This window comes from Bos indicus, chromosome 6 (assembly GCF_029378745.1).
Source record: "Bos indicus isolate NIAB-ARS_2022 breed Sahiwal x Tharparkar chromosome 6, NIAB-ARS_B.indTharparkar_mat_pri_1.0, whole genome shotgun sequence".
Lineage (NCBI taxonomy): Eukaryota > Metazoa > Chordata > Mammalia > Artiodactyla > Bovidae > Bos > Bos indicus.
The window spans coordinates 117,783,216-117,809,529 of NC_091765.1; the positions used below are offsets into that span (position 1 = coordinate 117,783,216).

At 58.4% G+C, this 26,314-nt stretch overlaps 1 protein-coding gene and 1 pseudogene across 2 annotated transcripts; both read left to right on the forward strand.

The window, feature by feature from the left end:
* The first annotated feature begins 204 nt into the window (after window positions 1–204).
* Window positions 205–25,018, forward strand: RNF212 (ring finger protein 212). Of its 2 annotated transcripts, none has more exons than XM_070791958.1 (12): window positions 205–359; window positions 2,663–2,724; window positions 4,896–4,970; window positions 7,966–8,022; window positions 8,879–8,937; window positions 9,730–9,782; window positions 9,867–9,930; window positions 10,727–10,772; window positions 12,117–12,249; window positions 23,244–23,313; window positions 24,312–24,433; window positions 24,515–25,018. In XM_070791958.1, the coding sequence occupies exons 1-12, from the start codon at window positions 251–253 to the stop codon at window positions 24,625–24,627; spliced, it is 963 nt and encodes a 320-aa protein (XP_070648059.1). In that variant the 5' UTR covers window positions 205–250; the 3' UTR covers window positions 24,628–25,018. The 2 variants fall into 2 exon arrangements, with proteins under 2 accessions (XP_070648059.1, XP_070648060.1); XM_070791959.1 differs by having other exon boundaries at window positions 209–359; window positions 12,186–12,249; window positions 24,515–25,016.
* On the forward strand, window positions 12,341–19,507 carry LOC139183705 (bleomycin hydrolase pseudogene; annotated as a pseudogene).
* Window positions 25,019–26,314: the final 1,296 nt, after the last annotated feature.

A 26,314-nucleotide genomic window follows, 5' to 3' on the forward strand; every position in this document is an offset into this window, starting at 1 on the left:
GGGGGGCCCACACGGGTCCGGGAGTACCACGCGCCGAGCGCTGGAGTGAGTGCGGCCGAGACAACCCGCAGACGGAAAGTGGAACCCTCACCCCGTCCCCTCCTGCTTCGGTGCCTCACGGGCGCCTGTTGGCGGGAGCGGCAGGCTCTGGCGCGCAGGCGCGGAGTCGCGGCCTCGGGCCGGGCTCAGATCCCGCGCGCAGGTCTCGCGTGGCTCTCGCGTGACGGCGGGGCACGGCCCCGGTGCAGACATGGCCAGCTGGGTGTTCTGTAACCGCTGCTTCCAGCCGCCCCGGGCGACGTCGTGCTTCAGCCTGACCAACTGCGGCCACGTGTACTGTGACGCCTGCCTGCGCAAAGGTCAGGGCGCGGCGGCGGCCCCCTGAGGAGGCGCCCTGAGGCGAGCTTCCTGGGGCAGGGCTGGCGGCACGAGGCCCGGGGTCGCGCGCGGCTCGGACGCCTCTGGGCTGGGGCAGCGGGGCCGCGGGCTCAGTGGGCAGCGCGGGCCCGGCACCTCAGCACCGCCCGCCGCTCGCAGCCGACGGGCGTGGCGCGGGCCGCGGGGAGGCGGGTGCAGAGCGGTCTCCAGAGGCGGCGGTGGGCGTGAGGCCCGAGGCACGCGGAGGGGACCCGGGCGGGCCGCGAGCTGATCGCCCCCGCCCCGGGACCTGCGAGCCCAGCGCCCGCGCCTGTGGCACCGCCTTGACCGGCATTTTCCGTTTCGGAAGTGTTTCTATTGACCTAGAGAGCTCAGGCAGGAAAAAAGCCTAAATGGCAACGCAGTGAGTTCTCACAGAGTGACTGACCTGTGATTCCAGCTCACAGGTGAAGGATCAGAACATCACTCCCCGCCTCGCCCCCAGACCCTCTGGAGGAAATGGCGCCCATCAGCCTGGGCAGCCGTGAGCGGGCGTCCAGCCGGTGCCAGGCTCACCCACACTCCTCCCCGCGCGGGCCCGTGTCTGGGCCTCTCCCTTCAGGACCCTCGGGGCACGCTTGCCCCTCGCGCCCCTTCCCCAGCCCGCCTGCTCCGGCCTGGCGCGTTTCCCAGCTCGCCGCCGACCCTCGGGCTCCTCCAGGCTCCGGCTCGACGTCGTGGTGGTGCCACAGGTGCGCGGGTGCTGGGCTCGCAGGTTCTGGGGGTGGGGGGCAGAGGCGCGTGCCCAGTGGGCTGGCCGAGTCTAGATCCTGGCAGCCGGAGGACGCGGGAAGGGGGCAGGCAGCGCTCCGGGAGGAAGCAGAGCCCAGCACAGAGACGTGTAGGAGCGGAACAGCCACCACGGCTGGACAGAAGCAGGCCTCACGCTGGGCAGACTTGAGTCTGGGCAGCAGCTGGCCGGATTGGGGGTGCGGCTCCCCTGGCCATCCAGAGTGCCAGCAGGTTTGAGCTGAGGCTCAGGACCTCACGTGTGGAACAGAGGTGCCCGGGACAGCCGTGCAGGGAGACTCCAAAGGGTTGTGAGCACACAAGGGGCTGGTGGTCCAGACAGTGGAGTGCTGTGGGGGGGACTGGAGGGGCTGGGGTGAGGGGCGGGCGGGAGGCAGGAGACACGCAAGCCTGTTCTCACCTGGGCAAGAGCGTTTTCTAAAGAAGCTGGGTGAGGCCAGGAGGAGGCTGGGGTGGGGAGAGACCGCCGAAATGTCAAACCAGGCCTCCCAGGGCAGTCAGGGCACCGGCCTTAGTGTGAGGATTACCTGCCTAAGTGCCCTGCGGAGAGGAAAGAGGGGTTGGCTGGGTGCTGGGAGGAGAGAGGGAGGGCTGGGGTGGAGCTTAGGGGGTCTGTGGGAGGGCAGGAGCCCTCTCGGAGGCAGTGGGTGGGAGAGGAGGGCGAGCCCTCCCTTGGAAGACTAGGCCTGGGGTGGGGAAGGGGAGGCATCCCGCCAAGACACAGGAAGTGGGCCGAGCCCATCAGCCCTGGTGTGGGCAGGGGGAGAGAGGCACGCCTAATGGGGCCTCTTTCTCAGGCGATGACTGTGGAGGGGACAGCCCTGGGATTGGGCCATTGATGCTGCCTAGGAGGACTTGGGCCAGTCGGGTGTGGACACCTGGCCTCCCAGGTGCCTGGTGGAGAAACCGAGATCAGAGGCTGTGAGTTCTGGGCAGGGCCAGAGAGGAGCTGGCAGCGACGGGGCTGAAGAGGGACCGCTTTGGGGTCCAGGGCCAGGCGGTGGAGGAGGGGCAGGGGGGAGTGGGTGGGAGGAGGCCAAGCATGGGCGGGGCGGCGGGGTGGCCAGGGGTCGAGCCACCTCGGCTCTCAGCTCCCAGCGTGGTCTGGCCCTCGCAGGAGCCCTGCTGCCAAGGCCGAGGGGCAGAGCAAAACCCTGGAACTGTCAGGTCAGGGGGAGCTTTCATTTTGTAGTGCTTAAAATTTTCAGCTAAGTTATCCCCATTTTATTCCTATAAAATATGCTTGTGGGAAATAACGTGGGCTGATCTAAGTTTAAGTGCTGTAGATCTGTGTGGCCACTGTTTTGGAGCATATTTAGAAAATAAGAAAAATTGTCACTGTGTAATTCTTTTCAACTATGTGCATGCCCCAGGCTTGTCCACGGTAAGTCCTATGATCCTGTATACTTTTAAAAGAAGTACTATAATTTAAGGTCTGCATTTATATGTGTTTAAAGGCACTATTCACTATAATAAAGTTTGCTTTCTTTTGTAGGTCAAAGGGATGAATGCTTGATTTGTAAAGTTGCTTGTCGTACAGTTCTACTTTCAAAACATGTAAGTTGAAGTCTATAGTATGTTAATATTAACCAGTGATTCTTTTTAAGTATCACGTTCAATTTTTACTCAGTTGTGGTGTCTACAACTTCTGTTGATTTGCTTGGTGTGCTAGGAGATCGTGCAGACTTTCTGTATAAAGTCCACTAGTGGTTCTGAATACTTCATACGGCTGTCTCCTCACCAGAGCCTGAGCGCTGCTGGGGGGCGCCGGCTCCTGCAGCTCCTCACGGTGGTGGGGTTGGTCTCTCTGGGGTCCATTCTAGTTAAGAGGGTCGAGGGAGTAAAGTTGATCCCTTCAAGTTTAGGTTCCAAGATGTGTATTTGATCTAATGTTTAATCTGTAAAAGTTCTTTTTCTGATTACAAACATAAAATTACCTCAAACCTCAAACATAACAGAAAACCATAACAGAATGTGAAAGTCTCCAACTCCTGCTTCCCAAGAACAACAGCCAGGAGTGTGGGCCCTGCTCTGGGTGTCGGTGGGATTCTAACAAAGTGGTGTTTCCCAGTTGATGTTTTAAAGTGTATACACCCACATTCTCTGAAAATGACTTCCTGGCGTGATAGGAAAAAACCTTTCATTTTTTTCAGTTTTTTACTATTTCAGTCTTAAAATGAACATTTTTTTTTTTTTACCACAGTTCTGCATACTTGTAAGAATATTTCTGGAACATAAATTCCTAGAAGTGGGGGAAAGTGAGGCCTGATGGGGTGGGAGGGTGTCTCCCTAACCATCACAAACAAAAAAAAGAGAGAGACACAGGGGCATTGAGAACCCAAGTCTGACTGATTCCAAAGCCAGCCAGGGCTCTTAGCCACCACACTGCCTTCAAAATAGAGGGCATCACTTCGTTAAACCTCCTCCACTGAGTGCTTCTCAAATGTGTTTGCAACAGAACCCTTTTTCAAGGAACACATATTAATATCCCACGGTCCACACTTGGAGGAACTGTTCTCCCGTATAAACTTCTAGGGAGTAACCAGTGTGTCTTAGCTTGAGCCCAGCTCTGGAGTCCAGCAGACCCAGAGCAGATTCTCGTCCTAGCTGTGGGCTCCTGGAAAAGTCTCTTTCCCGTCTACTCTGGGGCCCTCATTGCATTGTTGAAAAGATTAAATGAAATGACACTCAGACTTTTTCTATTAATATTTCCTCCTCTGTGCGTGGGGCGTGCAGTCGTCCCTTCTGTGCCACTGGGGGTCCCCATCCGTTCCCCTCAGGGAAGCCCTGGGCTGTGGCAGGTCAGCACTGACGCCCTCGCCTGTCCCAAGGCCTGGGAAGGTCTCCTTGTGGGGCCTGGTCCTCTGTGGGCGTCAGTCCAGTCTCCATCACTGGGGTCCCTGCCTGCTGTGTGTAGGGCTCACCGGGGCCCGTGGAGATGGGGGCAGCCTTCTGTCTTGTTTCCTTTGAAGTACGGGGCTTGGGGTGTTGGGTGCTGTCCAGGGTCTCGGGTGGAGATCCGAGTCGGGGGCTCGCGTGTACTCGAGTGCCCGCAGCAAGTCCCCTGCCCTGCCGGCACCCTTCCCAGCCCCTGCTCTGAGCGGAGTCTGGGGCCGCTTCCCCTGTAGCTGCCCCCACCCGCAAAGCAGCTGCCCGCCTCTCCAATGAAGCGGCCGCCCCCTCCCCACCACAAGGTCCTCCAGCAGCTCCTGGGGCCCTGGCCCTTCGGGTGTTTCCTGGCTTCTGCGGGCCTCTCTCCCCGAGTGCAGCGTGACTGTCACTCCAGTGGGGATGGGCCCGTGTGTGTCCTTGTCCGTGCACCTGTGTCTCTGGTGCTGGCGTGGGGGAGAGGACAGGCAGGCGTGCCTGCAGGAGGTGTGCCAGTGGGCAGGTGCCAGTTCATGCACCCTCTTGTCACATTTACGCCAAAGTAGCTCAACACATACTTGTGAGAGTTAGAGATTGTGCCGGTTGCTCTTCCTGCTTCTGATTCCACCGATTGCTTTGTACCCGGCTGCCCCAACCCCAGCCGCCCGGAACTCCTCAGCACCACCCTTGGTCAGCAGCCCTTGGTCCCCTAGGAGGTGGCGCTGCCCCTCGCCCGCACCATGGCGTCCTCGGGGCCCCGGAAGCTGCTGTGATGGTGTCCTGGCTGGTCTCGGCCCTAAGGCACATGGCCCTCTGGACCCAGGAGGCAGTGTCGGCAGAAGCAGCCCTTTCTCTTTCAGACGGACCCCAACATCCAGGCGCTCTTCATGGGCGTGGACAGCCTGTGCATGAAGTACGCCAAGGAGACCTCCCAGGTAAGTCCCCAGGCCCTGGAGGTGGGGTGGGAGCCCAGTCTGCGCCCGCCCCCACTGTGGGAAGGCTGGGCACCGCTCCCGTGTCTGAGGGCGTGAGACACAGCGGCTGCTTGGTCAGGACGCCCATGCTGCCTAGGGGATTGAGGGCTGGGCCTCAGCTCTGGGTCTGGAAAGTGGGCTGGGGGCGTCCAGACACTGGGCAAGGGGGCTGCCTCTTCACGCTGTGTCTCCTGACACCCTCCCTGACCCCTCGTCGTGCCCGCGCATCCTGTCCTGACCCCTCGTCGTGCCCGCGTGTCCTCTCCTGACCCCTCCTCGTGCCTGCGCGTCCTCTCCTGACCCCTCGTGCCTGCACGTCCTCTCCTGACCCCTCCTCGTGCCCGCGCGTCCTCTCCTGACCCCTCCTCGTGCCCGCGCACCCTCTCCTGACCCCTCCTCGTGCCCGCGTGCCCTCTCCTGACCCCTCCTCTTGCCCGCATGTCCTCCTCTGACCCCGCCTTGTGCCTGCGCGTCTTCTTCTCCTGACTTCTCGTGCCTGCGCGTCCTCTCCTGACCCCTCCTTGTGCCTATGCGCCCTCTCCTGAGCTCTCGTGCCTGCGCGCCCTCTAGTGACACCTCCTCGTGCCTGCATGCCCTCTCGTGACCCCTCCTCATGCCTGCGCGCCCTCTCCTGACCCCTCCTCATGCCTGCACGTCCTCTCCTGACCCCTCATGCCTGCGCGTCCTGTCCTGACTTCTCTTGCCTGCACGTCCCCTCCTGACCCCTCAGCACAGACACCCTCCACCTGTGCTGCTCCCAGACCATAACCTGGCCCGAGGACACGCGTTCTCCCACCTCCCAGGCTCCAGGGCGGCATGGCCGTGGTCAGCTCCTCCTCGGCTTCCTTCAAGTCCCAGGGTGGGCTGCTGTTGGGCACGGCCTGCAGACTTTGTGCGAGTGTCATCAGGTCTCACTCCTGTCTCACTCCAGCTGGGGGCTCAAGCCCTTTTTTGTTTTGTTTGTTGGTCAGGCCGACACTGAGTCCCAGAGGCTGGCCCCCACCCAGGGCAGGTGGCGCGTGGCTGCGCCCGAGCACACCCGAAGCCCTTGCCCGCAGTGGGGCTGCTGCCACCTGATGCTCAGGGACCACCCCCTGCCCGGCCTCTTGCCCATGGTCAGCTTTGCCCATGGCCCTGTTCCTGCTGTGGCCTCACCTGTCCTGATGCGTCTGAATCACGGAGCCCTGCGTGCTTGTCCTCACCAAGGTCCCCCTTGGAAGCAGCCTGCCCGTGGGCCTTGCTGGGCTCAGTGCCTCGGGTGGGGTTCCCCGTGACTGGCTCCCAGACGCTGCTGAGCAGGAGCCCGGGGCCACACCCAGAAGCGGTGCTGCTCCTCAATTTGGGCCCTGCTCCAAGGCACGCACTCAGAGGTCAGCTTCGGACATCGATCTCTCTTGCCCTGAGCTTGGGACCCTCGGGAGAAGTGAGCTGAGAGAGGTGACTGTCACCTTGTCTTGCTTCGGTGACAGGAAGGCAGCTTTAGACCTGTTCAGACCCCTCCCAGGGGCATGGCCCTCACCTCCAGTCCCACCCGGGAGGTAGAGGGAGAGGCAGGAACAGTCCCGGGCTGACGAATGAGGACTGGGTGCCTGCCTGCGAGGGCCCTGGCGGGGGCAGCAGAAGTAAGGACCATCGGTGTGATCTGGAGCCTTCCTGGGACGGGGCCTCGGGAGCTGTGAGGACTCGTGCAGTGGCAGCCCTGGGTGCACTCGCATCACCCTCTCCACGGGCGGGCACTCCAGGCAGAGCCTGTGTCCACTGCCCCTCCTGTGGGTGGAGACGCACATCCCTTGTCCCGTGGGGTGGGTCCCCGACGGCAAGGGCTCTGAACCCCTCTGATGAGGCAGCAGCTAGGACGGCAGGGGCTCTGGCAGGGTGTTTGCCCTCCACCTGCGGCTTCCCCCGCTCCAAGGCGGTCAGCCTATTTGCACAGAAGGACGTCTTCCCTCCATCTGGACCAGACCAGTGAGCCCTGGGAGCATGCCCTGCCGTGTGCACGCCTGGGGGCAGAGCCCTGGTGGCAGGGAGTGACTGGGGGGCATTTACATGGTGTTGCCTCAACCAGCTTGCTCAGTACTGTCTCCGCTGTCTCTCAGCTGTGCAGAGATGACAACAAGAATTAGGCCCAAACAGTTCAGTTCAGTGTTTCAGGAGGGTGCGTGTCATGTGAAAACCCCAAGGTTGCAGAATCTCTCTCTCTGGGGCCTTCCCTGGTGGTCCAGTGGCTAAGACTCTGCGATCCCAGTGCAGGGGCCTGGCTTTGATCCCTGGTCAGGGAACTAGACCCCGCATGCTGTCACTGTGGATTCTGAATCCTATAAGGATGGAAAAACCCTGCATGCCACCACCAAGACTAGGCACAGCCAGATAAATACATGAACGAACAGCTCCCCCTTCCCACAAGTGAGTCCGTCATTCTCTCCTAACGTCCGTCGGTGCCTCCAGGAACAGTCCAGGCTCTGCTCCATAGACATGGAGCTTGGGGCTCAGCATAGGAGACCAAGGGTGGTGCTGGCTTCAGGCACTGCTGGCCTTGACCAGCTGGCTAGTAAAGGTCACTGGGCTCTCAGAGCAGTGTGGCCCTGCCAGCCGGCCTGGTGGCATCCCTGCCCAGTGAAGTCCTGGTTGGGGGGCTACTGTGATCCAGTGGCTGCTACCTGACGGATGGCACGTGGTGTGTGTGGGTTGTGTCCTGTCCTAAGTCCTGAGCACCACTGAAGCCACATGGAAGGGAGGCAGAGCAGCCATCACGCCCACGTGGTCTTCACGTGAAACCCATGGCACTCACCACTTCTGGGTGGAGCTCGCCCGGCCACGGCTGCCCACTGAGCCTGGGGTCTGCTGGCTTCCGCTCTGGCTGCCGGGCAGCAGGGGGGCAGTGTCTGGGGAGGAGCTGGGGCTTTGGGAAGCCCCTGGCCTCAGCCTCTGCAGCAGCTGATACATGTTGTCTTCTCAGATCTCAGAATTTCAAGAAAAGCACAGGAGGAGACTGTTAGCCTTCTATGGAGAAAAGGTAAATCCAGTCAGCAGGCCACAGGGAGCGAGGTGGCTGTGTTACCCCATCCTGGCATGGGCCACTGGGTGGTGTCTGTCTGCAAACGCTCAGCCCGCTGCATGGTTCCTCTCTGAGGTCAGCCATGCAGCCACCTGGGGACCCAACTGTGGTTTCACCTCCACCTTGGGCATCAGTACAGACCCATGATCACCCCACAGTTTCTGTGGTGCTTTTTCATAAATGTGAGCATGAAGTTGTTCTGGCCGATCTTCACAAAAGGAGGTTTAGTGCCCATTTGCTTGTCCCCAAAGCATCCTCCTCACTTGGTTTTGAAACTCAAAAGAAGGAAAGTAAAGCTTTAGTGAAAACAGATGTGGAGCTTCAGCTGTGACTTGGGTTGAAGCCTCCTATTGGGCCGTGTGGGTGGAGAGGAGCAGGGGGTGGGCATCGGGAGGCGCTCTGCCCGAAGGGCGCTCCGTGGTTTGGTTTGGACCGGTGCTGGGCTGGGCTTTGCACTTCCTGGAGAGATTCCTAGAGCCGGTTTCCGACATACCTGGTGACCTGCTGCTGCTGCTGAGTTGCTTCAGTCGTACCCGACCCTGTGTGACCTCAGAGACGGCAGCCCACCAGGCTCCCCCGTCCCTGGGATTTTCCAGGCAAGAACGCTGGAGTGGGCTGCCATTTCCTTCTCCCGTGCATGAAAGTGAAAAGTAAAAGTGAAATGGATTTGGTACAAATTCTTAGAAAAAGTGCAAGGGCCACGGTCATGTCACTTGCATTCTGATTCCTGGTTTAAGAACTTGAGAATTCTCTTGTTACCTCTAAATTGTCACCTGGCCTGTGTGGTAACGGGAAGTCACTCGATTGTGTTCAGATTTCTCAGTTGGAGGAGTCCCTCAGGAAGTCGACGCTGCGGGTGGAGCAGCTGCAGAGGTGAGTCCTGGGGGGCGCGTGGCGGGGAGGGGGCGCGCGGCGGGTGGGAAGGCCTGGTGTCTCCAGATTCAAGTCTGCCTGTTTGCCTCGGTCTCCAGGTGGGGTGTTTCTGGAGTGGTGGGTTCTGGGCCAGGCCCCGCCTCTGACCACTTCACTCCGCTTGCACTGGTGTGGCTTGCGTCTCCTTCCAGGAGGGACCTGTGCCCCCCGTCTCCACAGCTGGCACCCTCACCCCAGACCACGCTTGCCCGGGTCTTCCCACCTGCCCCAGTGGTGTGTCTGCTTCTGGCTCTGTCTCAGGGACCGTGGACGCTTGTCCACCCCACACACCAGCACCCAACTTGTTTCACGAGGTCACCTGGAAGCAGGCACGAGTGTCCTTTGGGAGCTGGGCCGAGCAGCCGGTCCTGCTCAGCAGGCTTCTAGGGAGTGCCCACTGTGTTCTTGCGGAGAAGGCGATGGCACCCCACTCCAGTACTCTTGCCTGGAAAATCCCATGGATGGAAGAGCCTGGTGGGCTGCTGTCTGTGGGGTCGCACAGAGTCGGACACGACTGAAGCGACTTAGGCAAGCAAGCAAGCACTGTGTTCTCAGCGCTGCCTGCTGTGGGTTCTGGGGACTCAGGGGAGCCCCTCTGGGGTGGACCAGGCCCGTGCAGGTTCCCGAGGTGAGGAGGGGCCAGGGCGTGTCATGGAGAAATGGGTCATTTCTGTTTTCCTTACTTCAGATTGGAAGGAATTAGCTGGATGTAAACGTTTGCGACTCAATAATGCCTTTTCTCCATCTGTTTAGGGTGAGGTCGTCACAGCAAACATCTTTCAGCACAGGAAACACTACAGCTTCAAGTAAGTGAAGTGAGGCCTGGAAGGGGGAGGGTGGCGGAGGTGCCGGGTGCGCCTGAGGCTCCAGCACTGCGCCTCTCGTCACAGCACCCTCAGCAAAGCCGAGCGGACCTCTTCTGTTCCAGCCCTGTGGCTCGTCAGCCTCTGAGAGGTCTGCACCCTCAGCCCCCGCCCCCAGCGCAGGCACTGGGCACAGGTGCCCCCTCGCCGCTCACTCCCATCCCCAAGCAGAGGGGTGGGCAGGGTGGCCACGCGACCGGGCTGGGCCCTTCCCTGACTGGGATGGGAGGGCTGGGTGGGCTGGGCCGCTGGCAGCCTCTGGGACCTAAAGCCCCTGGGGGAGTGTTTCTCTTGGAAGGTTGCACTTGGGCCCCTGGGCAGCAAGGCTGATGGGATGCCCTGGCTGTGCCCGCAGGCCACACCCCCGTTCCCAGCTCTTCAGAAAGTAGGGAGCAAGGCCCTCCTCCCAGCTGCCCTGTGCACCTGCGGGAAGGCCTGGCCCTGTCCCCACCAGCCTGGAGCAGCTTAATTAGGGAGTGGGCGTGGCCAGGCGCTACACATGTGAAACACGTGGGCTGGGCGGTGGGGTGGACAGAGACCGTGGTCCCGCCCCGGACGTCCGGCAGGAGGTGGAGGAGCCCTGGGACGGTGCAGGTGGCGAGGAGGAGCCCAGAGGGGACGACCTTCCCGGGAAGGATGGGGGCTGGAGACAGGAGGCCCGTTCCAGCCACACGGCGGGCGCCTCTGTGTCCGTGGGCAAGTGTGTCCGCTTTATGGGCTTTGCTGGCCTGGGCGGGGCTGTGATCACCACACTCTGGGAGTGCTGAGCAGCTGTAGGGAGGGGGCCTGCAGGGGCTCGTGTGTGCACATCTGCACATGTGCGTGCATACGTGTTTCTGTTACTTTAGTGCAGTCAGCCCGTGACTGGCTTGCTGTCTGTGTAACAGGGTAGAGTCCATGGAAGTTGACCTCATGCCCTCTCCGAGGAGAAAGGTGAGTGCACTGACATCACGCGTGTGGTCCCAGGCACTTTGCATGGATGGTATTTCCCAGCGTAGATAGCTGTCCCATGGCCCACGCGCAGAGGCGGCTGGTCGCCAGGCGGCTCCAAGGAGAGGCCTGGTGGGGAGGCCCCCTCTCTCGCTGGCCTGGTGGCCTCGTGACGCCTCAGTTCCTGCTGCTGCTGCGCTCACGCCCCCTCCAGCTTGGGCAGCGGCAGTGCCCACTGGATGCCCTGCGCCTGCAAAGTCTTGCTGTGTACCGTCATGGACCCTCCTGCGAACAGAGGGCCCGGGCCTGTGAGGAGAGACGACGCTCGGATTCTGCCTGGCAGGAGCAGTTTTGTCCCTGTGCTGTGACTGACTTCTCAGAGTCGGCCTGTGCCGGACACGGGGCACCAAGTGCAGGACAGGCCAGAGGTGGGGGTGGGAGCAGGGGGCCAGAGGGCCCGGGAGGGGCCAAATCAGAGGGGCTCTGAGCACAGCGGCCGCGGGAAAGCCGTGAGGAGGGGCCTGCTCACAGCCAGCCACACTGCAGCCTTGGCGGTGAGCGAGGGTCATGCGGAGCCAGCCCGGCTGTCCCGCGGATGCAGGGAGCGGTCCTCTCGGGCTCTGCGAGGTGTCAACCTGCCCTGGGTGGGCGGGGGCTGGAGCCCAGAGGCGGGGAGGTGCTCCCGTGGGTGGACACTGGGTTGCTGGGCAGTGTGACCCCCCTTGCAGAGTGTTGGGAGTCCCTCCGAGGCTGTCATCCTGCCAGCAGAGGTGAGGCTGGGGTGGGGGCGTTGGCAGAGGGGGCCCTGGATTGAGGCCGCCAACAGCTGGCACTCACCACGTGATGGTGGAGCGAAGGAGCCCTGTGGTGCCAGGCACGGGAGCGGGGCGAGGGTGCAGCGGGTACACCAGGGGTGGTGGCTGGCGGGCAGCAGCAGTAGTGCCAGGCTCAGGCTCCTGGCCCCCACCAGCTGTGTGCCCCCCACCAGGCCCCACCGCACAGTGGGAGGGCTCGGGGCATTGGGGTGGGGTGGGGCCCCGCCTGGCGGGTGCGCAGTGCAGAGCGGGCCTGCCCTCACTGCTGCCTGCCAGCATCTGTCAGCATCTGGATTTCAAGGTGACAAGACGCTCCCAAAGTGAGGATTACTCAGGATTTTCAAATTCCTAATGTCAGCCAAGAACTTCGTTTACTTTTCCTCTTGTGAGATCCTTAAAGTCGCCAGTGGAGCCTTCATCCACTCACCACCTGGGCCCCTGGGGCTGCAGGCGCAAAGCCGCCAGCGGCTGTGTTCTCGCACACAACGTTGACGTGTGTCAGGGAGATGTGACTGAGGATCTGTGTTCTTAGCAAACAGGGACAGTCTCTGCTCCTGAGCCAGTCTGGAGCGTCAGCGGTTGTTTTCTCTTTACAAGGCAGCCTGAGGTCGCCACTGGCCCCCCGAGGATCTCCCTGCTCAGCCCACCTCGGGACGGACGCATGGGTAAGTGGAGACGCCTCACCTCGCCCAGACCGCACGCACTGCAGGGCCTACCCTGCCCCAAAGCGGGCCACTCCTGCAGGCCCAGCTGAGGGTGCCAGCCCTGCTGTCCTGTCTCCGGGCACAGACATTCCAGTGCCGTTGCGCCTCCTGGCGGCTGGCGGCATGGCCGCGGGTGAGCGCTCGGCCCTTCCTGGGGTCAGCGTGAGCACCAGGCTGAGGCTGAGGCTCACGCTCAGTCCCTCTCTGGAAGTTCCCTCGGTGTTGGTGTCGTGGTGGTGGAAACGCACACGCTTGAGCCGAGCGCTGGCTCCTCTCAGCCTCAGGGTCTTGGCTCTCTCTCGCCGTGGCTGTTGGATCTCCGCCCTTGGTTTTCTGTCCTCTCGCTGAGGCTGAGGTCCTGAGCATCACCCCTGAAGTGTAGGTGTTCTGTGCTGCCTCGTCCAGGGCCTGTTGGTGCCACCCTGGCACCTGAGCACCTGGCTGGCGCTTGATTTCCTTCTGCCCAGCCTCAGAAGGAAACCGTGCGTGCAGGTCAGGGCTGCGCCTTCCTGTCTCCCTGCCCGCGCGCTCCTGGGATCTCAGACCGTCAGTCACTCCCGGGCGCTTCCTCGCCTCCTGCCCACCTCCATCGTGTGCAGCTGGCATGTCCACCGGTCAGGGTTCCAGCCGCTTGTTCCGTGGGCGCAGCACCTCTCAGCCCCTGTGAAGCCTCCTCTCCCCCGTTCTCAAGCACTGCCTGCTTCCTGCTGACCCGTTACGTTGGTGACCGAGGCAGCCTTCCCTCTGGGCAATGGGCATTCTGGGCCCCCACCTTGGCATTGCCCTGCAGGGGTCGGTCTCACACCAGTGTCTGCAGGCCCAAGGCACCGAGCCTGCTGCTAGGGGCGCCTTCCCCTTGGGAGCCCGGGGCCTGGCAGATGGTGACTGCAGCTCCCCGCTGCGGATCACAGCAGGACCTTGTTTCCTCTGTTCTATCCGTATCTTGTCAGAGTCCATAATGGAAAAGAATAGATTAATGTGTAACTGAGACACACATCATACGCTTAGAACTAGACAACATTGTGAGTAAACTGTACTTCAGTTTTTAAAAAACAAGGGAAAGGACCGTTTTAAATCTGGAGGAATGGAAGCATTAAGAAGGCATTTAGAGGGCAACAGAGGCCGACGGGCGGAGAGCACTGAGGCAGAGAGCAGACGGCTGGGCGGCGGGAGCAGGCGCGCGCCGGCCCCTCCCATCCCGCGCTGAGCAGCCGGTCTGCCAGTAAGAGGCGACCCCACCCCCGAGACGCGCTCCAGCGGCAGCGCAGACGCGGTCCGGGTGAAAGGAGTGAGCCCGCGCGGGATGACGCCGAGAAACCGACCAGCAGCGGGGTAGCCTCCTGGTGACGGGACCGCAGCGCTCACGAAGGTGTGCACACCAGGCCGCGGCGCAGGTGCCCGAAGCAAAGGCTGGCGGGTGCCGGGAAGAGCCGAGTGCATTCCGGGAGCAAGCGCTCCTGCTCAGAGGCGGAGACAAACAGTGAAGTGGACACGCAGCGTGGGCCTTGGACAGTGTCTGGTGTGAGTGCCCGCCAGAGCAGAGACCTGCGCCTGATGTGCGCTGTCCGTGGGGGACCCGCCTCGTGCCCGCAGGTGCAGACAGGCTGAGACACAACTCAGGTACCTCTGCGAGCAGCATCCTCCCCGCAGCAGGCGCCCGTGCACCCAGAGGGCAGGGCCCCTTCTGGACGGTTCAAGTCGGCTTGTCAGACACAGTCGTTAGTGCAGACGCCCTCAAGCGCGTCAGGCCAAAACCACAGAGTTTTAAAAGGAATTATCCCTTCAGCACTTATATGGACGTTCACTGTTGGTGATTGATGGAACTACTAGGCAAGTGACACTAAGGTCAGCACCACTTACCTGATAAGCACTGTGCCCCCCGCAGTGGCGGGGCGCAGAGGGGCTTCCCAAGGTCAGCTCGGACATTCTGTGAAGAGGACCTTGCAGTGGGGTGTGAGACAGGCCCTCACACTTGGGAAGAACTGTTTACACGGAGGGTATTTTGGGGCCAAAGTGGAATTAAGTTGGAAATCAGCAACAGAAAAAAAAAAAAAAAAAATATTTGAAAACACAATTATAACTACCTTATGGATCAAAGGAAAAACACAAAGCCTTTGACCGTGTGGATCACAACAAACTGTGGAAAATTCTTCAAGAGATGGGAATGCCAGACCACCTTACTTGTCTCGTGAGAAACCTGTATGCAAGTCCAGAAGCAACAGTTAGAACTGGACATAAAACAATGGACTGGCTCAAAATTGGGAAAGGAGTACATCAAGGCTGTATATTGTTACCCTGCTTATTTAACTTCTGTGCAGAGTACATTATGTGAAATGCCGGGCTGGATGAAGCAAAGGCTGAAATCAAGATTGCCGGGAGAAATAGCAATAACCTTAGATATGCCACCCTAATGGCAGAACTATACCGACTATACAGTGGAGGTGAGAAATAGATTTAAGGGACTAGATCTGATAGACAGAGTGCCTGATGAACTATGGACTGAGGTCCGTGACATTGTACAGGAGACAGGAATCAAAACCATCCCCAAGAAAAAGAAATGCAAAAAAAGCAAAATGGCTGTCTGAGAAGGCCTTACAAATAGCTTTGAAAAGAATGGAAGCGAAAAGCAAAGGAGAAAAGGAAAGATATACCCATTTGAGTGCAGAGTTCCAAAGAATAGCAAGGAGAGATAAGGAGATAAAGAGATAAGGAGAGATCACTTCCTCAGTGATCAATGCAAAGAAATAGAGGGAAACAATAGAATGGGAAAGACTAGAGATCTCTTCAAGAAAAGTACTCTTGCTTGGAGAATCCCATGGACGGAGGAGCCTGGTAGGCTGCAGTCCATGGGGTCGCTAAGAGTCGACGCGACTGAGCGACTTCACTTTCCACTTTCATGCATTGGAGAAGGAAATGGCAGCCCACTCCAGTGTTCTTGCCTGGAGAATCCCAGGGACGGGGGAGCCTGGTGGGCTGCCGTCTATGGGGTCGCACAGAGTCGGACACGACTAAAGTGCCTTAGCATAGCATAGCATAGCATAGCAAGGGAATGTTTCATGCAAAGATGGGCTCAATAAAGGACAGAAATGGTAGGGACCTAACAGAAGCAGAAGATATTAAGAAGAGGTGGCAAGAATACACAGAAGAACTGTACAAAAAAGATCTTCACGACCCAGATAATCACGATGGTGTGATCACTCACCTAGAGCCAGACATCCTGGAATGCGAAGTCAAGTGGGCCTTAGGAAGTATCACTAGAACAAAGCTAGTGGAGGTGATAATTCCAGTTGAGCTATTTCAAATCCTGAAAGATGATGCTATGAAAGTGCTGCACTCAATATGCCAGCAAATTTGTAAAACTCAGCAGTGGCCACAGGACTGGAAAAGGTCAGTTTTCATTCCAATCCCAAAGAAAGACAATGCCAAAGAATGCTCAAACTACCGCACAATTGCACTCATCTCACATGCTAGTAATGCTCAAAATTCTCCCAAGCCAGGCTTCAGCAAAACGTGAACCATGAACTTCCAGATGTTCAAGCTGGTGTTAGAAAAGGCAGAGGAAGCAGAGATCAAATTGCCAACATCTGCTGGAACATGGAAAAAGCAAGAGAGTTCCAGAAAAACATCTATTTCTGCCTTATTGACTATGCCAAAGTCTTTGATTGTGTGGATCACAATAAACTGTGGAAAATTCTGAAAGAGATGGGAATATCAGACCACCTGACCTGCCTCTTGAGAAACCTGTATGCAGGTCAGGAAGCAACAGAACTGGACATGGAACAACAGACTGGTTCCAAATAGGAAAAGGGGTACGTGAAGGCTGTATCTTGTCACCCTGCTTATTTAACTTCTATGCAGAGTACATCATGAGAAACCCTGGGCTGGAAGAAGCACAAGCTGGAATCAAGATTGCTGGGAGAAATATCAATAACCTCAGATATGCAGATGACACCACCCTTATGGAAGAAAGTGAAGAAGAACTAAAGAGCCTCTTGATGAAAGTGAAACAGAGTGAAAAAGCTTAAAGTTCAACATTCAGAAAACTAAGATCATGGCATCCGGTCCCATCACTTCATGGCAGATAGATGGGGAAACAGTGGAAACAGTGGATGACTTTATTTTTCTGGGCTCCAAAATCACTGCAGATGGTGATTGCAGCCATGAAATTAAAAGACGCTTATTCCTTGGAAGGAAATTTATGGCCAACCTAGATAGCATATTCAAAAGCAGAGACATTATTTTGTCAACAAAGGTCCATCTTGTCAAGTCTATGGTTTTTCCAGTGGTCATGTATGGATATGAGAGTTGGACTATAAAGAAAGCTGAGTGCCAAAGAATTGGTGCTTTTGAACTGTGGTGTTGGAGAAGACTCTTGAGGGTCCCTTGGACTGCAAGGAGATCCAACCAGTCCATCCTAAAGGAGAGATCAGTCCTGGGTGTTCATTGGAAGGACTGATTCTGAAGCTGAAACTCCAATACTTTGGCCACCTGATGCGAAGAGCTGACTCATTGGAAAAGACCCTGATGCTGGGAAAGATGGAAGGCAGGAGGAGAAGGGGAAGACAAAAGATGAGATGGTTGGATGGCATTACCGACTCAACGGACAGGGGTTTGGGTGGACTCCGAGAGTTGGTGATGGACAGGGAGGCCTGGCATCCTGCGGTTCATGGGGTCGCAAAGAGTCGGACACAACTGAGCAACTAAACTGAACTGAATGGCAGAAAGTGAAAAGAAACTGATGAGGGTGAACGAGGAGAGTGAAAAACCTGGCTTCACTCAACATTCAAAAAACAAAGATTGTGCCATCTGGTCCCATTATTTCATGGCAAATAGATGGAGAGGCAATGGAAACAGTGGCAGATTTTATTTTGTTGGGCTCAAAAATCACTGCAGGTGGTAAGTATAACTGACATTAAAAGATGTTCCTTGGCTGGCGCTCCAGGTGTGAGAGTCAGGTCGGACCGCCCAGCCTGCAAGGCGCTGTGCTGTCCCGGCGCCGGCCTGAGGACCCTGAAACTACCATTCCCTCACTGGGCAGCGCCATGAACAGAGCGGGTATTCCAGCAGGACTGAATTTGGAGAAGGTAGCGGCTCTGCTTCAGAAACTGAATTCCGACGCTCAGTTCGTACTGGCCCAGAATGTCGGCACCACTCACAACCTGCTGGACATCTGTCTGAAGAGGGCCGGGGTCCAGGGTACTCAGCATGTGTTCCAGCACGCCATGCACCAGAACGGCAAGCCCGTCACTGACCAGAAGAGTTCAGGGCGATGCTGGATCTTTTCTTGTCTGAATGTTATGAGACTTCCATTCATGAGAAAATTCAATATTGAAGAATTTGAATTTAGTCAGTCTTACCTCTTTTTCTGGGACAAGGTTGAACGCTGTTATTCTTAAATGCTTTTGTGGACACAGCTCAGAAAAAGGAGCCTGAGGATGGTAGGCTGGTGCAGTATTTGCTTATGAATCCTACCAATGATGGAGGACAATGGGATATGCTTGTCATATTGTTGAAAAATATGGTGTTATCCCTAAGAAGTGCTTCCCTGAAACTTACACCACAGAGGCAACCAGAAGGATGAATGATATTCTGGATCACAAGATGAGAGAATTCTGCATATGACTACGGAACCTGGTACACACTGGTGCAACCAAAGAAGAAATCTCAGCCACACAGGACTCCATGATGGAGGAGATATTCAGAGTTGTATGCATCTGTTTGGGTAATCCACCAGAGACATTCATCTGGAAGTATGGAGACAAAGATAAAAACTATCAAAAGACTGGCCCTATAACATCCTTGAAGTTTTACAGGGAACATGTCAAGCTGCTGTTCAATATGGAAGATAAGATTCGTTTAGTGAATGACCCTCGGCCTCAGCACAAGTACAACAAACTTTACCCAGTGGACTATTTAAGCAATATGGTCAGAGGGAGAAAACCTCTATAACAACCAGCCCGTTGAGTTTTGAAAAAGATGGTTGCTGCCTCCATCAGAGATGGAGAGGCTGTATGGTTTGGCTGTGATGTTGGGAAACACTTCAGTGGCAAACTGGGCCTCAGTGACGTGAACATCTGTGACCATGGGTTGGTGTTTGGCGTCTCCATTGAGAACGTGAATAAAGCTGAGAGGCTGACTTTCGGCGAGTCACATGACCCACGCCATGACCTTCACTGCTGTCTCAGCAAAGGATGATCAGGAGGGCGTGTTCATAAGATGGAGAGTGGAAAATTCCTGGGGTGAAGACCGTGGCCACAAAGGTTACCTGTGCAGACGGATAAGAGGTTCTCTGAGTACACTTACGAAGTGGTGGTGGACAAGAAGCATGTCCCTGAAGAGGTGCCAGCTGTACTAGAGCAGGAGCCCATTGTCCTGCCAGCCTGGGACCTTGTGGGTGCTTTGGCCAAGTGATGTTGCCTCCAGCTTTTCCTCTTCCTGTGGGACCTGAAGTAGCTGCAAAAGACAGATCCAGGGACTGAAGCCAAAGTGACATAGGTGACTGTGTGTTCCCACGGGACAGTCAGACTCTTGGATTTCTACTCCAGGAACCTCTTTGGGAAAGTGTGCTTTATGCTGAAACAAAATATTCTTAAAGAAAAAAAGGGAAAGCTCAGGTCACACTGTCTACTCCCGTCATCTCCAACAGCTCAGGATCTGTTAGCATTTTAATCAGATCTAATTGTCTGTCTTAACTCTGTCACACCGGTGTGGTGCTGTGTCTGTGTTAATAGGCCGGAGAGGATGAGCAGTTGAGGTGTGTGGAGAGAAAGCAGACCGACTGCTCCTTGCTCCTGGAGCAGAGTGGGAGGGTGGCGCCCTGACATTAGAGCTCAGAACTGCATGCTGCCTGACAGTATCTCTGCTCCTCCGAGGTGGCAGTCACTGAAGTCAGTTTTTGTCAAGGTAATTCTATGTGCCTCAAATAGCCCAGGAATGGGAGGTTGATCAGAATTGACATGATGCCTTCCAGTTGTTCTGAACTGTGGAAAACACGGCTCTACTTGAGTCTTGGTTAAGTAGAGGGTTAGAGAAAGTGGGTGAGAGAACAACAAAAACCTTATCATGATCTGAATCATAATCATTAGAGGGAGCTCTCGCCAAATGGTTCAACTTCTGCCTCTCGAATTGGGAGTTGGGTGGGCACAAAAAGGGGATATCATTCATTCCCCTGCTGAGAAGCTTTTGAATAAAACACTGTGCTAAAAAAAAAAAAAAAAAAGATGTTCCTTGGAAAGAAAGGGAAAGTGAAAGTTGCTCAGTCGTGGCCAACTCTTTGTGACCCCATGAATCCATGGAATTCTCCAGGCCAGAATACTGGAGTGGGTAGCCTTTCCCTTCTCCAGGGGATTTTCCCAACCTAGGGATCAAACCCAGGTCTCCCGCATTGCAGGCGGATTCTTGACCAGCTGAGCCACAAGGGAAGCCCAAGAATACTGGAGTGGGTAGCCTATCCCTTCTCCAGGGGATCTTCCCAACACAGGAATTGAACCAGGGCGGATTCTTCACAAACTCTGGGAGATAGTGGAGGACAGGGAAGCCTGGCGTGCTGCAGTTCGTGGGGTCACAAAGAGTTGGACATGACTCAGTGACTGAAGAGTAAGTGCAGTGCGTTTCCACATGAATCCTAAGATCCACTGATCAGATTGTTCCTGTGGGATTTTGTAGGAGCTCATGGTTTGGGGGATTGTCCTCTCAATGAGACCTGACAGATCTATCTACTTCTTGGTTCCTAAGTGACCTGAAGAGCTGTCATTTTCAGCTAATGAGTCTTATGCTTTTTTCAAAAACTGGAACCTGAGGAATGAGTTATTTGACAGTGGAATTCTCCTCGTTGAATTTCGGATTGGGTACAGCATGCGTCTTTGGACCTAAAGTGTGTGTCCCGTGGACACACGTGGTTGGGTCATGCCCGTGATCTCCGCCTCTGAGTAGAGAGTTCAGTCTGCTGGGTCAGCACAGCTGCTAATGGGTTTGGACTGCCTCTGCTGCGCTCTGTCTGCCGTGTGGGGCTCCGTGTTTATCCGGATCTCCTTAGCTGCCTCCTCTGGCGGTCACCACTCTTAGTGCACCATCTGCCGTGGACTGTGTCCCCTCGAAGCTGTGGCTCTGTTTGGAGCTGGGGTTTTCTGGAGGTCAGCGTGGCCCTGAGGGTGGGACTTAATCCCGTTGGATCTGTGTCCTCCCCGGGAGACGCACACGTGGGAAGAGGTCACGTGAGGACACAGCCCAAAGGCGCGTCTGCAGGCGGGAACCGGGATCCACCGGATCACCAGGACTCAGATCTGCCTGTGCCCTCCCTGGGACGCCCGCCTCGGGACTCTGGGAAACAGAGATGGTCGTGGCTGAAGCCGAGCCTGCAGAGCAACGCGGAGCCAAGCCAACCAGGGGATGCCATCCCGTGGTTCTCGTGCCTCGGGAGCCGTAGCCTCTCCTGCCACCCGACCGAGTTCTGATCAAGTGGTTACCCCCCAATCCGGGAGGCTCTGATGATGTGGAGCCGCGGGTGACAAGAGCCCGCAGTCCGGCTCTCCTGCTTGCTTTAGAGATGCTCACTGTCTTAGAGGCAGGAGGAGTCAAGCCTGCTTCACAGGCGTCTGCGCCTGCCTCCTTCCCTGTGGAGCCGCGTGCCTGTGGCGTCACTCTTCAGACCCAAGCACGGTTTCACTGTGGGGCAGCTTGGCCAGTAGTGAGCTCTCCGAGGTTTTGGCTGCCTGTGAACAACGTTGTCTTGAGGATGCACTCCCTGGGCAGAGTCTCAGTTGACAGCATCGGGCAGGGTTGTCCTGCTGTCTGGCCCCGAGTTTCTGACCAGGAGTCGCCATCAACCCTGTGCTCATGTCCCCATGTCCCTGTGTGTGAGGAAATACCTTCTTTGCTGAGGACTCTCCGCCCTTTGCTCATTTTGGAGGGCTTTTCAAAATGGTGCGAGTCCTGAGGCCTCGCCCCGCTCTCCCGGGATGGCTGTGGCTGGTCTGGGGGTCTGCGTGCTGGCCACAGTGCCGTGCCCTTTCCTCCTGCTCGTGACCCCAGATGCAAAGCCAAAGGGTCCCCGCCGCCCTCTCGGCCCAGGCGAGGGAGCCCCCTCCCCAGCCTTGCAGCAGTGGGTGTCCAGGTGTGGGGCTGTCAGCTGCCTTGGCGGTGTTCTGGAATGGTCCAGTCTCCTCGCGGATTTCAGCTCCATGGCAGCTTAAATCAGTTCTTGGCAAGCACCCCTGGAAGAATCGAAGCCATGGGACCGTGGCTCGATCCCCTTCCCGGTCCCCATCCACGAGCCTGTGTGCAAGGCCAGCCATTCACCTGTCTCAGTTGCCCAGCTGTCAGCGCCCAGGGCCTTGTCCAGAGGACCCCCGTCCTGGTGTCATGGGCACGAGCACCCCACGTGCCCGGCAGTGAAATGTACTCTCTTTAAGTGTCAACATGGTTTCCATCTGAATCTTTCAAAAGGAAATCTTGCCAAACGCCCTCAGTTATGCCCCCTGCGTTCCTGAACCGAAACCTGGCCCTGACCTGGGGACGTCCTCAGCAGGGCACTAGCTTCCAGTCGGGCTGCAGCTCCGGCTCTGCAACAGCTCCTCGGTGCCTCCCGGCCCTGCCGCCGCCTTGGCCTGCTGAGCACTGGGGTCAGCACCCTCAGGACAGAGACCCCAGGGTCCCTGGTTCTCAGGCAAGACCCAAAAGACCACCAGCTGTGGGCCTGGCGCCTCTCTTACTGGGCTCAGACCGCTGCCCACACAGCCCGTGAGTTGTTGAGCTCCTAGGGCCTTGGGGTTCTCGGCGGTGTTAACGATAGTCGTCCCCACAGAGTCCTGTAAAGCACGGGTGAGAAGCTGCTGCCGCTGGCCATCAGGGCTCAAGCGCGTGAGCGCCGAACACAGGGTCCTTGCTGGGAGGCCAGCAGGCGGGGTGCTGCGGGCCGGACGGGCTTGCAGTCCCCAGGAGCAGGAGGCAGGGCTGCTTGGGAGGCATGGGCGCAGGCCTGGGACAGAGCCAGGGTGGGGGCTGGCCCTGGAGCGCCAGCTGGGCACACAGGCTGGCAGGTGGCAAGGCTGCCCCACTTGTCTGGGCTGAGTGTCACCGCAGACAGGAGCCAGCCCTGGCCTGGCTGCTCACGTCAGAGGTGTGCACAGGTCATGGGCACAGCGGGCCTACCTCTGAGAGCCAGCCCGCCTGGTGGAGAGGGGGGGTGCCGTCCCTCCAGGGTCAGCAAGGCCCCAGGTTGTCAGACCCTGTAAAGCCCCCAAAACAGCAGCCCCCAAACACAGCTGCTGAGATGGCTCATCTTGGCTGTCAGCCGTTCTGGGGGTCTCCCACGGCCATCTGCAGTGGGCTGCGTCTTCACTGTGCACACTGCCCCAGGCAGAGAGACAAGACCTCTGAGGCCATGTAGTGCTGGGAGAGGCACTCACCCTCTCTGGTCCAGGTTGGTCACGTAAGGGGTACGTGAGGGGACACAGAGGAGCCTCAGCTAAACGCTGGTGTCCTCTTTCCTGCTTCCTCCTGTTGCAACTCCAGAACTGAGATGCAGGAGAATTCAGGTATTCGAAAAGAACAGTTTTTTCATACTTGCCCCCTGGTGTGGCTGAAGCACACCAGGGACCATTTACATCTTTAACAGAAGATTCTTACTAGCCGGGAGGGGTCAACGGCAAAAGTCGGAGGGTAAGCCTCTGCGCCTTGGGTGGAGACCGCGCAACGGTCCCAGCACCTGGCGTTGCCTGTGGCTGCCACCCTCCTCGGAGCCAGAGGGGCCTCCTTGCCAGTGGCCCTCAGGTTGGCATGGGTCCAGATGTGGACTGAGAGCTGCCGCACACAGGAGTGTCCTTCCCGAACGGAGCCGCGGGCAGCTGGGTGGGGGGCAGTGGCATCAGACCGCCTGCTCAGATGTAAAGATGGGCACTCAGGGGGTCCTGGGTGGGGGCGGCGATGGGCACAGCCCCCCTGACCTCTCACTGCAGGCAGCATCGCCCACCGCCCTCAGCACCTTGGCCTGACGCCCCGATGCTCCAGCGAGCCCCAGTCTCCCAGGTAGGTCCTGCCCTTGGCTCCTGGGGGCGCCAGGACCCTGCCCATACCGTCCTGGGCTCTGAGGGAGGCTGTGCTATGGGCACTGTTTCACGTTCTTGAAGCTGAAAGGAGACATGGATCACCGTCACGAAAACCCTGGAGGAGCATCCTGGCTGCAGGACCCCGGGGGCAGCAGGGTCTCTTGACAGGCAGGTGGCCACTCTGCAGGTGCTGCCCCTGCTGCCCCGAGGGGCTCCAGCTGGAAGGGCCCACGGCGCGCCCAGCCCAGCAGCACCATGTGCAGGGGCAGCCGTGCCAGGCGCGGGCCGCCTTCCCGGGGGCTCTTCAGCCCTGGGAGCCCAGGCAGTCTCTGCAGACAGCAGACCCTTCCTTCCCTCCCATCCCTCACCCAGAGCCTGTCTACACTTTGCCATTTAGCACTGTCCAGACCCCTGGCCCCCTGCCCATGACTGACAAAGCCATCCCCTCACCTGCCTGAACACAGGCTGCAACCCAAACCTCCGTGAGGGCACCTTCACCCCACTCCATGCCCTCTGACCCCCAGACAGCCAGCCCTCAGCTCCATGCCCTTTGACCCCCAGAGAGTCGGTCCCCCTACTCCATGCCTTCTGACCCCCAGGGAACCAGCCCCCTGCTGCACACACTCTGACCCCCAGACAGCCAGCCCCACTCCGTTCTGTGCCCTCTGACCCCCAGGGAGCTGTCCCCTGCTCCACGCCCCCTGACTGTAACTTGACTTTTTCAGCATCAGCACAGAGGACCCTGGGAGTCCCATGTGGATGCTCTGGGCCCTAGGAGTGAGCAGCGGTCCTTGGGGCCTTGCCAGGGTCACCACAGTCCAGAGTGGGCCTCGCACGAGGCTGCCTGCTGGGCACTGCTCCTGCTGGACCCGTGGCCCCAGGCTGTCTGTGTGCCCTTGGAAACTGAGAAGCAGCCGACCCTTGAATGACCATGGAGTCAAAGGCACTGCTGATTTTATCTATCAAATTTGCTGCTAGGATCCCGGTCCTGCAGATGCCCTGTGAGTGGCCAAGGCAGAGCCTGGCGCCTGCGGCGAGCAGAGGGCCAGCACCCAGGCAGCCCATCAGCATCTCAGGGCTGATGCAGAGGCAGCGTCCAGGTGAGTGGGGCCCAGGGAGCAGCCAGGGTGCAGGCCCCGAGAGCCCCCGCAGCCCCTCTCAGTAACCCTGTCTCTCTGCAGGACCTGCAGGCCTCGGGGGGCTTGCACGCGAGTGCCAGAAGGCTCACCCTAATCTGGGTGTCCGTGCCGCTAGCCTGCCTCTTCCTGACGGAGCGACTTGGCCACGAGAGTGAATAAATGGCCTTCGGGCTCTCTGGAGCAGCAGTGTGACGTGTCTGCTCTTTATGCCGTAGAACCTCCTTACAGGCAGCCAGCCCCCGCCTCCCTGCTGGGGACTGCAACAGGCTTCTGGGAGGTGGTGGGCTGGTCCAGGCCGCTGTGGGGATGAGGCCGGCAGGGTGGCCTCATGGGTCGGACCCGCCCTTGAGCCCTGTCATGTGCGGCTCATCTGTCTCCAGCCGTGGGCTTTGCACGTGACCTCCCGTGGGCCAGGTGCGCCCTCCTCGCCCCACGTAGCTTGGGACATGGTGGGCTGGAAAGAAAGAACTACAGTCCTCACGTCACAATTCGCTGAGACCTGCCCCCAGAGCCCTAGGTCCTCTCATCTGGGTCAGGCCCGTGGCCAAACGCAGGCGATCTTCCACCCTGGGGAGCTGAGCAAGGCAGGGGGCACTTCGCTCTGGCTTCCACGCTGCGGGCGTCAGAAGTGCTCCTGAGGGCACAGGTGGCGCCGTGCCGGTGTGCCTAGGTGTGCGCCTGCAGGGTGAGCACGACACCCCAGACGGGGATGTGGGCGCTGTGCAGGCCAGAAGGTCCCAGGGTGGACAGCTCGGCAGGAGGGGTGAGGGGCGAGGGCGGCAGGACCAGAGGGGACTCGGCGGCTGCAGAGGAGCCCTCGTGATGCCGCCTCCAGGCTTCCTGCAGGTGGAGCCCTGGCTCCGTGGGTCTGGGGCCTGGTCGTCCGTCCTCAGCTCTCAATTCCCCTCTTCCATCACCTCGTCTCCCTTTTCAGAGAAAAACCCCGATGCCACGTTTTAGCGTTGTTTACCTTTGGTGTTTTTCACATTGGAGTTTCAGCCCCGTGGGCGTCTAATCAGGCTTGTACCTCCTGCCTTCTCCGCTTGGCTGACAGCTAACACCAGCACATCTACTTTCCTTTTTCAGTTCTCTTCATTGGAAAGGCAAAATTGAATACAAATCCGAACAGTAGTGCACACGCTGCTGTGGACAAAGAAAACACACAGCCCAGCGCCCAAGGCTCCCGTTCAGACCTCCCGTCCAGGGGTGCGCCAGCACCAGCGTCAGCCCACGCCCGGCAGGCGGGGGGCCGCGTGAGGGGGCAGGCCACAGCGCCGACGGCCTCGGCCTGCTTTGGGCCCCACGTGTCCTGGCAGCTCAGGCCTGCGCCGTCCTGCCTGGTGGCCAGTGGCCTAGAGGTGGCCATGTCCAGGGAGAGCTGGACCCGCCTGGTGTGGCAGCCACACTCAGCCCAGGTGAGGCCCTCACCCCGCCCTGGAGGTGGGGTCAGGTGTGACCTTCCCTCTCAGCCCACAAGGGGCCCTCACCCCGCCCTGGATGCGGGTCAGGTGTGACCTTCCCTCTCAGCCTACGTGGGGCCCTCACCCCGCCCTGGACGTGGAGTCAGGTGCGACTCACCCCATGTGTCACATGAGGACACCTGCAGCCCGGGAAACATGTGACCACATCTTACCCCGCAGGTTGTTCCATTCCTGCAGCCTCCATGCAGTCGGGCCTCGGGGAGGGGGGGGGGGGGGGTCTGGCGTGGGGCCTGAGCTTGGCCAACCCAGCAGGGCCTGGTGTGGACAAGACTGTGTGTCACACAAACCCTCCTTCGAGGGCCAGGGGAGTTAAGCGTGTCTGCTCGTGAGTTTTAAAGGAAATCTGCATTTTAAGGAAAGA